The 11,585-nt window shown below is 40.4% G+C and overlaps 1 protein-coding gene across 1 annotated transcript; it reads right to left on the bottom strand.

Annotated features, from left to right (window-relative positions):
• Positions 1-2,307: 2,307 nt before the first annotated feature.
• LOC142037618 (sulfotransferase 6B1-like) lies at positions 2,308-10,004 on the bottom strand. Its single transcript, XM_075042084.1, has 7 exons — positions 9,762-10,004; positions 8,561-8,700; positions 7,822-7,911; positions 7,009-7,135; positions 6,109-6,203; positions 5,430-5,586; positions 2,308-4,463 (listed from the first exon to the last, which is right to left on the bottom strand). The coding sequence occupies exons 1-7, from the start codon at positions 9,961-9,963 to the stop codon at positions 4,333-4,335; spliced, it is 942 nt and encodes a 313-aa protein (XP_074898185.1). The 5' UTR covers positions 9,964-10,004; the 3' UTR covers positions 2,308-4,332.
• Positions 10,005-11,585: the final 1,581 nt, after the last annotated feature.

Below are 11,585 nucleotides of genomic sequence, written 5' to 3' on the forward strand. Positions count from 1 at the left end.
GGCATTTGTCTTCCCAAGTAACGGTTAAGCATGATGAAGCCCTGCTTTCTTGGAGATGGCTGAACACCTGCCTGCTGACGGGAAGCAGTGAATGAATTCCTTATTTTGCTTTGCTTGTGCACACAGCTTTTGCATTACCTATTAAAATGTCTTTATTTTAACCCATGAGTTTTCTCACTTTCACCCTTCTGTTTCCCTCCCCATCCCACCAAGGGGGGAATGAGTGAGCAGCTGTGTGGGGCTTAGTTGCCGGCTGGGGTTAAACCACAACACTGGGCAGTAATCAGCAAGGGTATGCCAAAAGCCAAGAGGGACAGAGCTGTCAGCCAGATGTTGTGGAGTGCTGCCCTGCTCACTTCAGAAGCACATGCCACCCCTCAGTGGACACAGAAGCAGACCTCTATTGCTCTTTCCAGCTGTGGCGCTTTTTGGTCACCTCAGACTACTCCCTGTGGAAGTTACTCAAGAGCAGTGGAGCTCCCAGCATAGGGCCAACTGAGTCATCCCTTGGCTGTTGCTGCTCTCCTTCCACAGTGCTGTCTTTGGGAACACTCTGTTCCCTCCTCCCGACCAGCTTCAGTTTACAATCTCTTCATGATCAACACAGTTTGGCCTCATTCCCAGCCCCCAGCTAGGCTTCTATAACTGGTAGCAGAAGGGGTCATCAACCAAACCACCAGACCGTCAAGGTCCTGTCACCATCTTTGCACCAGGCTTAGCTGTCTTGGCCTCTGCAACCTGGCAAAACTGGTATGTGAGGGACCAGGCTTGGAGAGTGAAGTCTCAGTTTTCAACTAACACCTTCTGGGTTGTGTAGGTGGACCCTCACACCTTTAAAGCATTTCTGCCTGTGCACAGCTCTACAGGCTGCACATAAAGGGGATGTGATAAGGATCAAGGATTCCTCTTTTTCTGCAAATGTCCTATTAAGATATTTCTCTAAAGCAAATAGGGAAAAAATGAAGGAATCTAAAATGCCCATAGTGAAAGAGAGAGGAAATAATCCAAGAGTCCTAGGGGCTTTCATGTCTTTCCCTCCATTTGGTTACGTGGGAATCACCTGCATTCTGCAATGCAGTATGTCCGTGGAAACTGCAGTTCTGCCCTCATTAGCAGGATATAATCCCTGTATTGCCCTTGCAGTGAGTAGGGTAGCAACATACCTTCCTGTATTAGCAAGAGAGGTCAGAATATCAAGGGATGTGATTATCCTGCTTTACCCAACACTGCTGAGTTAACCACTTGAATACTATGTGCAGTTCCTGCACTGAAGCACAAGCAGTTTTGAGAATCTGGAGAGAGTCTTGCTGAACTTCCATGAAAGCACTGGGAGCTGAAGCAAAGGAAATGCACAGAAAGGCTTGATTTGCTCAGGCTGGGGAAAAAAAAAAAAAGGCACAGGGGAATCTCACTGCGGTTTTCCACTACTGGATGTTATTATGAAGGCAGAGCCAATTCTTGTGAAAATTGGCCAGTAAATGGCAAAAGGAGCATATTAAAAATCACAACAAGGAGGTGTCTGACTGCATAGAAGCAAAAAAAACAACCAACCAAACCAAAAAAATACCGCCCCCCCCCCAAAAAACACTATAGTGGGAAAACACTACAATAGATATCCAGTGGGTGGTAAATCTCCACCCTCAAAGTTTTGAAAGTCTTCTGGACAAAGCCTTGAGCAACAAAACCTAACTTTGAAGGTTAGGTCTTTCCCCTGCTTTGAGCACGAGGTTGTATTATAATTGACTTCAGAGATGCCTTGCAACTTCATGATCCTATGAAGTCTGATGTCACCATAAGCTTTTCTCAGGTATTATTATTGTGTTAAATGATGGCATAAACTTCTGTATTGCAGCATTGTGTACTTGACCACTTGTCAAGAAAACAACTTGCCTGTTTTAGGATAGCGTGCTAGAATCACATCGTCACACCTCGTTGCAAAGGATTTCACAGCTTCCAAAGTTTCTGGGCTGCTAAGTGTAGCAGGGTATAAAATACCTCGGTAGGAAAACAGCATGCCTTCTGGGGGAATCTTTTCACTTTGTGAAAAAGAATTTTCCACTATTTTGATGACTCTATCCCTATTTCTGCTCATGTTTGTATCCCTGTGGAACTCTTTTCAAACAAACAAGATACAGGCAATTCTGTACTCTGTCAACAACTTTTGAAATTACAGGACTGCGGATTGACAATAGTGACATAGAGTCTTTGTTGCAGCTGATACTAGGAACAGGAATCTACTGGGGCAACAACTAATAGCATCCAGAATGTTAAATGAAAGCAAAGAAAGACCTATAAAAGATATTCCCTAAAATATTTTTAATTGGTAAGCAATGCAGTGCAATTTGCAAACTGGACAACCAGCATGTAGTGGACATGTGGACAGTGGACCTCAGCTGAGATTGCTCTTGACTCCGCTAATGGATACACATCCAAGGGTGCAACTTCATTCCAGGCAGCGGCTCTATCCTGTAGCTGGTCACTGTAACATCATCACTTCAAGCAACATGTCCAGAGGTAAGGACAACTACCTCCTAAGCCATACTTCTCATGATTAAACACTCACATTTGAGATTTTTACTTCACCAAATCCTACAGGAGGGTTACTTGCATATGAAGCCCTAATACCTAGTTTCTGCATTAATGCGAATCAAATTCTACCTGTATGATTTCAGCTCTATTTCTCCCTACCAATATCCATAATTTAATCTTCGAGTGACATTGTTCTTGATGGGGGAGTTACTGGTATTCTGGCTGATGCCTTTTTGAAAGATAAAGAGTACTGAGATGGAGAAATAGGTATCTCCACAGCTCACGCCAACAGAGACGTGCAATACAGGAAAGCTGGTGAGGGGCCTGGAGCACAAGACTTATGAGGAGCGGCTGAGGAAACTGGGATTGTTTAGCCTGGAGAAAAGGAGGCTGAGGGGAGACCTGATCGCTCTCTACAACTACCTGAAAGGAGGTTGTAGTGAGGTGGGGGTTGGTGTCTTCTCCCAAGTAACAAGCAATAGGACAAGAGGAAATGGCCTCAAGTTGCACCAGGGGAGGCTTAGATTGGCTATTAAGAAAAATTTCTTCACCAAAAGGGTTGTCAAGCACTGGAACAGGCTGCCCAGGGAAGTGGTGGAGTCACCATCCCTGGAGGTATTTAAAAGACATGTGAATGTGGTGCTTAGGGACATGGTTTAGTGGTGGACTTGGTAGTGCTAGGTTAACGGTTGGATTTGATGATCTTAAAGGTCTTTTCCAACTTAAATGATTCTATGATTCTATAACTCAGCACTTCTCAGGCACACCTGGAGTACTGTGTCCAGTTCTGGTCATCACAATTCAAGAAACACACACAGACTGGAGGGGGATCAAAAGGAGGGCCACAAAGATAAGAAGGCTCAGGGAGGACCTCATCACAGTATTCCAGTACTTAAAGGTCAGCTACAAAGAGGACAGAGGCTCTGTCAAGGAGCAACATTGAGAAGGCAACAAGCAATGGGTACAGGTTGCACCAGAAGGTTTCATCTGAATATAAGAAATAAATTCTTTACAGTGAGAACAATCATTCACTGGAACAACCTCCCCAGCGATGTGGTAGAGTCCTCATCACTGGAGGTTTTCAAGATGCAATAATCTCATTTAGGCCCCCTTTCCCATGAAAGGTTGGACCAGATGATCTTTCGAAGTCCCTTCCATCCTGGGCTGTTCTATAATTCTATAAAAGCAATGCCTCTGAGTGGATCTTGCCTGCTAACGCTAGCCTGTAATCTGAAATCCATCCTGAAATTCTGCCTTCAGAGAGATTAAAATGCCTAAGAATGCTGATCCCCATTCCCTTTCATTGTCCTCCCTCTTGCTTTGATCCAGTTTGTGCTGAAGTCATTGGGAAGACACCTTTTGTCATTAGTTAAGGTTGTGTCAGATCCATATTTTTGCTAGTGATCTTTTCTGTGAAGATGTTGCCCGATTTGAAACATTTTCGAAAAAAAAAAAAATCTAAGTACTATATAATAAGTAGTCTAGAAAGACTGTGTTTGGCTAGAAAGAGAAAAGGGGCATTTTCTTCCGGATGATAGCTACTGAAACAAGGCTGTTAAGTTTATCTGAATATGGCTAGTTGCCATCTTATTCAGCAAATGAGTGTAGCCAAAGCAAGCCAAGATCTCACCTTTAAAACAAAAGCCCACTATTCATCATTGTCACTGTAAAGTCCACTGCAATGTGATTATTACAGTAATTCTAAGGTGCTTGGATCATTTGATCTAGTTTTCTACTGTATAGCATTCAGATGATCTCAGAGTGAATTGGAAAGCTCTTGCTCTGACCACTTCTCGTGACTCTTCAGGCTTTACAGTACACTTCATACTTTAACTTTCTTCCCAGTTTAGTTCTTCCTATATGTTCTTCAAATGCTTTGTCCATTTTCTCATTCTGATCTTCACTGAAAAGATTCTTCCAGTCACTTACAGCACCTTCAAAGAAGCAAAAAAACTCTTGAAAAACAAGAAATTTTATTTTTTATTCCAGATCTGTCATTCTTGTTCCATTGTACACTAAATGGAGTTGATCCATTTTTCAAGATAAAACTTCACTCATTTTTTGCACCAATATAACTTTGTGAAGTCAGTGGAGCTACAGATCTGTGAAACTGCTGTAACGCAGAACATAATCCTCTTCAGGTGACCGTGTCCAAAGAGCAGCCTAAAGTCATGTTTCCCTGCAGCTCTCTACTCCAATCAGTTATGACTGACAAGGTGGAAGATCATAAAGGCTTAAGAATCATCTGGCAGGAGGCAGAGCTGGGTTTCTGCTCCTTTGGCAGCTTGAGTTTTTGTCCAGTGACTTCTTTAATGTAAAATGCAAACATAGATTCTGGCAGCCAGATTGGCCCTCTCATGTCTGCGTCCCCTACACTACACTGCAAAAGCAGTTCCCTTTTGTGTCCCCTTCTTTACATACCTGATTCTTGCGTGCTTGGCTTACTTCTAACCTGTGAGTGTGAACAGGGGGGTGGCAGTGTCCCTTTCAGGAGATCCTACACTCTCCTGAAAAGTGTGATCGTGCCTCTCGGGCTGAGTTTGGTCCAGTTTTGCCAGCTCAGGTAAGCCTCTAAAGGCTGAAGAGTCAGTGATCCTGGCACAGAGATGGAGAGGTGTTCGGACATATGACAGCTCCTCCTTTCTGCCAGTCACCTGTGGGCGTCTCAAATTTGCTCTGTGCGGTTGCTTCTCCTGTGCTGGCTGCAGCCTGCTGCCAGAGCCTTGCTGGGTCTCTCCCTCACCAGTGCTCCTTGACTAGTCTTCTCAAGCATAACAGCGACAACCTGCTTGATACTAATCTGTATTGCTAATATGTGTGCAGAAATGAAGCAAAGGATGGGTGGCCCAAGCTCCTGAGGGTGTGACATTTCTACCTCTGGACCTCTTGGAGATTCCTACCTTTGCGAAAGAGAAGATTGCCAAACGCCCCGTGGGTCTTCTGCGAGTTCTTCTTCATCGACTGGAAGCTGCTCCTCTCTACCACAGTCTGAAGCTCTTTTTCAGTCAGGGAAAACCCAAAGAAAGCAGCTATGTTTTTCACACTCAGGACCGGATGCTGAAAAGAGGAATGTAACACACCACATGACATTTGAACAAATTGCACTGCTTTCTGAGGTGTTTGCACTTCCCTACATCTCTCTGCTGGCTACATATATAGAATATTCATAGAGTTCAGTAGAACTGGAGTGGTACACAGTGCTTCTCTTCTCCATAATTATTTCAGAGGAGATATGAGCTGTCTTCCTATAGATCACAGAAGATTGTATGTGATTTACAGTTGAGCAAAATCTACACTGTTGAATATATAAAAGCTCCCTCAAAAAAATTACTGGGGTTTTTGATTTACAGTGATTTGGGCTTCTATCACAGCTAAAGAGAAAACAAGAATCATTTTCACAAACAAAATTTTTAAAAGGTTTTTAAGTTTGAATTTTGCCTTTCCTTCCCTTAAAACAAGAATCTATCATCTCACAGAGTATCACGCAGTTTGAATACACTACATGAATATAATGGTTAATTTATTTAGGAACAAATGCTCTTTGAAGTATAAAATATTTGTAACTATTGATAACCTCACCTCTTTTAGCTCTTCATAAGTTATTGTCATAACATTTTCATCATCAGCATATTTGTTCCATTTGGAAATGTATTCAAAGTAGCATCCCCAAGGCACTAAATAAAACAAAAGAACCCTAAGATGAAGCATAAATGAAGATTAGACAAACTGCTTATGAAATAAACCAATTTTTACTCCTGAAGTTGATCCCTCAGCCATGGGCGTTACTAATCATGTCTATGCCAGAGTTTACACCCTTCTGTGGGAATTATGGGGGTTTGCTCCAGGCTGTTCTGACACATGCATATGTCTCAGGCATATGATATGATTTGTAAGTCAGTACAGTAAAACTTGTTAGTATTTCAAGACAGATGTGAGCCCACCAAAGAGCTATCAATACTCAAACCATCTTGCAGACTCCCTTAATCCAGTTGAAAACCTTGTCTAACCCTCCCTTCTGCTGGCCATGTGATATGCCAAACTGAAGAATTTATGCAATTTTAAACCAGTGGGACTATTTTTTTTCTTTTTTAATGCACCACACTTAGTCCAAATCATTCCTCTGGTCCAATTTGGCGTGTAGGTGCTTAGACGTCTGCGTGGGCACAAGGTGGTGGACATTGGAGAGGAGAGGTGAAGGGGATCCAAGAGAGAGATAAGGAGGAACTGCTTCTTCCAGAGAAAAACATCAGTTTTGCAAGTTAAAGCAGTTTGTGGCAGTGCAGTTTTGATAAGGATTTATCCTCAGGCAGTAAGGCAAGTACTGTAAACTTTAGTTCAAATGTCTAACTTTCTGTCTTTAATCTCTACTTTTGTACTGTAACCCAAAAAAATCCTAGTGAAACTGCTTTAAAAAGTGCAAGGTTTTTAGACAAAGTCAAGGCATTGAAAAATTGACACAGACAGAAGAATATACTGTACTTTTCTTTGTCATGAAAGCTACAAAGAAATCATCCCAGGTGTCGTAGGAAGGAAGAGGAGACATGGCATTGGAGAAATGGTAAAAAGATGTAGCTACATCTTTTGGATTGCGAATCAGCAACAATATCTAGAAAAAATTAAAATATTTTATTTGTAGAGAAAGATATAATAGATTATAGTATAAAGAAAACAATAATCTATAATTGCAATTTGGGGAATTTATAATATCTTGTATACTACTTGCAAAAGTAGCAATTTCATTCTAAATTCACAAGGTGAAGCATTTCACTTTGCTTCAGTACCTTGTGAAGATGATTGCCTATAATTATTAAAATATCTTTTACAGATTAATCAAGATTGCCTAAAATTATTAAAATATCTTTTACAGATTAATCAAATTAATTATGCAGAATCTAAGAATATTTTGCTCGATACAAGCATCATCCATCATTTAGGCAGTGGGGAAAAATCACAAAAATACAAATTGTCTCTGAAACTTGACACACTGAAGCCCTCACTTGTGACAACACACCATAAAATGCCTCCTGTAGGAAATTGTGTCAAAATACATTTTACTGCTGGAGGATTTGTTCCATCCCTCCATCTTGCTGTGGAGAATGACACAAAGGTGTCAATAAGGATGAACTGAGATTAAGTGAGATGAATGGCCGCACTTAAACAGGCATGTGAAAATGGCCAGGCTAAACACTTAAGTGTAAGAGTGATTCCGAAAATTGGCAGAAAAGTACTAAATTGGCTTTTAAAAATATCTGTTGGAGTGTTTGCTTTCAAGACATTAAAATCAGCACTCACCTTGGCTTTACTTTTGAAGATAGACCTGGGAAGATTTTCAGGAAGGAGATGAGTAAATATAACTCTTCGAGAAGGTAATTTGTTCATTCGCTTTAAGAATGGGAAGGAGGAAAGTGGACAGTTCAGTTAGTATAAGTATTTTCATCAGCCTGTGATAAAATATTGCCTTGCTAAACTTATCAACATATCACTTTTTTGTGAGTGTTATCCTGGGATCTTAGTGGACTCCTCTGAGTAACTCTAACCTTCAAAAGCCCCTAAGAATAAGCAATTGGAAGAAGATTATCCATTGCTAATTCTCTTCAGTGATAATGAATTTAACATGTTCTGTTAGACAAGGTACCAAATCTAAAGGTAAGAGGCAGACCCTAACTGGGGGTATGTGGAAGCTGAATGATCTCAAGGAGAGAGAGAAGGGGTGAGGAGGAAGAGCTAGTAAAAGAGATAAAAGCCAGTATTTCAGTATTTGACCTTTCATGAAACTATTTTTAAATATAAAACATGCTATGTTGAATTTGTGCAGTTCTTGTGTACCTAATGAGTATGTGTTCCTCTCAAGCGCTCTGAAGTGTACATTTATCCCTCAGCATTTGCCAGTGCAGACAAGATTCATCCTGACTAGATGCCACATACAGAGAAATGTGAGAGTTCTTAGCAAACAGTGGCATATTTCACACACCATAAATTCAGTATTTGAAGCACAAAATTTTGACAACTTTAATACATATTCTGTGCTTACCTCAAACTTCCCAGTATCTCCAATTTCCAGGTACGGGAATTCTTCTAGTTCTTCATCATTCATGCTGCTTTCTTTATTCTGTGTTTTCTTTTCAAATATGGCCACTAGATCATTTAAGATTTGACCCACCCAGTTTGTGCCTGAAAGGCGAAAAATAGAGAATTGTTTGTAGAACCTTTAGAATAAACAGAAATGGATTTGCCAGGAAAGCCAAGAGGTAGGTAATACTACCAGGTGAGTTGCCTGGTCTCCTTTCATGTGGTACAATCACAGCTGACTATCTGGACAATCACCTCTCAGGGTCCTACCTTTGCTCTTTATAAGGACACATTTCACCAGCTCAAATGGCTCAGTACTTAGTAAATTAACTTATATATTGTAAATTAACTTGTATATTTTAAATTAGCCAATAAAGGAGAAGAACCACTATGATTCAAATAGGAAAACATGCATTAATGTCATTTTTTAATTGTGACAAATATAAGGGGGATTAGGGTTGTAAACCTGTACCTTAAAACCTCATATATTTTATGTTTTCTGATGGGCTGCACAGGATTACCTTGGGAGGAAAGACAAGTCACAGAACTTCAACAAGGGAGCAGAACTAGATCTGAAAATTGTGCTGTATGTGCTCATTTTCTTTACCAATAGGCAAAAATTCTTTGAAGTGACATTTCCTATACACAAGTATTATGTTTTTATTCAAAACATTAAAAAGAGCCTGTAGAGAACTCCCATCTGTAGTTTACCATTTCCTGACTTCTGGACACTGGGTTCCTACATCTTTGTCACTACAGTCTTAATAACTGCATTCTGGTGCATAGCATTTCTTCAAAAAGAAAACATGATTAAAAAAGCAAAAACTTCACAATCCTGCCAGCTGTAACTAGGTACTGTAAGATGGTGTGAATCCAATTGCTGGAGGAGAGAAACAGCTACATTAAAATGGATATGAGACATATCTTTTATGTCTTTTTCTCAGTCATTTGAAATATTCCCTATATAAAATTTTCATAAATAATCTTGTGCTTTTTGAGAACCATATCAGTTCTACAAAATTTTGTGAAAATTCTAAATACTATTATTTAGTATAATATATAATATTATGTATATCATATAATATATATTATATATATTTAGTACAAACCTACTTATTTGCCATTGCATAACTTTATTTATGAAGAAAGCAAACTATATTCACCAGATTTAGGGTATCCTGCCAAAATGATATCATCACTTCTGGCTTCAAGGGATTCCATGGCTCTGAATACTTCAGGACTGCAAAAAGTAGCAGGGTAGAGAATCCCCTTGTAAGAAAAAAGCAGCTTGTCGCGATCCATTGTATTAGCAGCAACCATTGCCTGATCTATGATATCAGCAAATTTTTTTCTGGACTTCTCCATTCTTCTCACTCTCACACTCACAGGCTCTGTCACAGTGTGAAATGCTATGCAGAAAAAGAGAGCCACAGATTACCTTTTAACAGGGGGTTGGGTTTGCTGGGATTTTTTGACCCTGTGAGCAATAATTTACTACTCTTTCTGAAGCTGTAAAGAAATACGCAACTCCAGTCAAAGACCTTGAGTCATTTGAACCTTTTGAAATCAACAGAAGTTGAACATAGGCAAACAAGAAAAACAAGAAAATAAAATTGCATTCTAGGTTAAAAGGCTTGAGTGGCTTCAAAATACGATGCCAAAAAATCTGTAACTACAGCACAGAGTTTATAAACAAAATATGTCAAAATAGAGCAACGTGAATTGCAGGCTGGGATTTAAATGGCACAATCACATTCCTCATGGCAGTTCTGCTCCTTCCAGTACTTGCTCTGCTGGGATTTTTTTTGTTGTTGTATCACTCATCTCTCTCACCAAACCAGGATCCAATGTATCGGGATTGGGAGAGAAAGTGTTCAGTGCACTAGTGATGGGGCTGTGGACCATCCTGTGAGGGTGGCCAACTGCTCCCTCCAGCTGGTCCCCAAGAGGGCACATAGACACACACATTCTCTGGCCATGGTTTGGACTGCAGCACAGAGTTCTGGCTTTCTGGTGCTTACACGGAAACGACTCATTTATATGTGTTCTTTCCTTAATGAGCTCAATCATTGTTTAACAACTGATCAGTCGTTACTGAGTTGGTAATAATATAACCTCAGCTACAATGATTAGCACTTATAATGCACTTTAGGTGATGAGCTTCTGACTCCACTGACCTCAGTAGAAAAACTGAAGTTAGGCTCACGCTTAATATTCAAGTCTCTGGCAAGAGGATGGGTCACAACGAACAAGAAAATAGTTCCCCCAAAAAATTCATGCCAAGCATCCAAACATTGTTCTTCCTAATCTCTACCTGAATGCTGCCTGTTGGGCACTTGGAGCAGCGACTGCATACCTGTATGCTTTTGCCATTTGCTTGCCCTGAGGGATTCGTGCCTGGTCCCTGAGACATGCTGCAGTGCTCGCAGGATGACCTAGCCCTACATTTTGACATCAATTTTGTTCAGTCCATGGAAATCTTTTGCTTTTCCCTTCATCTCCTCTTTTCTGTAAAACTATGTCAATATAGAAAGACTACCTATGTGCAGGTGTCATCTGAACCAAACAGGCATCATATGACTCCTCCTCGATCCATTTGTTGAATGAGATCTGTGCCAAAGCACAGCCAGTTGGCACCACCTGCATCACTTCACTGATGTTAGCTAAAAATTGCTGTACCATGAAATAGCACTTTCGCTGATTCTTGAAGTGTAACCAGCCACACTAGCAAAACAAAAAAGCAGCTTGCCTTAATTTTTTTCCTTTATCTTCCCTTGGCATTAAACTGTCATGGACTGAACCCAAGAAAATGTGTTTAATTGGTATTTTTACCTTCTGGCAAAAAAAAAAGTGTTGGGACAGTACGCATTCCCTAAGGAAGGAAAAAGGGGGAAAATGGTATGTAAGTTATTAATGTATCTCATGCATAGATACATACATAGATATGTATTAATGTATCTCATAGCATAGTGTTGGAATAGGATGTC

This window comes from Buteo buteo, chromosome 12, assembly GCF_964188355.1.
Source record: "Buteo buteo chromosome 12, bButBut1.hap1.1, whole genome shotgun sequence".
Lineage (NCBI taxonomy): Eukaryota > Metazoa > Chordata > Aves > Accipitriformes > Accipitridae > Buteo > Buteo buteo.

What these genes read in the sequence shown, in the direction of transcription:
- LOC142037618 (XM_075042084.1), bottom strand. Translation starts at nt 9,963, where the DNA reads ATGGAGAAGTCCAGAAAAAAATTTGCTGATATCATAGATCAGGCAATG. An exon ending in GGCAGGATACCCTAAATCTG is followed by an intron (nt 8,701 to 9,761) that starts GTGAATATAGTT and finishes TTCGCCTTTCAG; the next exon opens with GCACAAACTGGGTGGGTCAA. An exon ending in AGCTTTCATGACAAAGAAAA is followed by an intron (nt 6,204 to 7,008) that starts GTACAGTATATT and finishes TGTTTTATTTAG; the next exon opens with TGCCTTGGGGATGCTACTTT.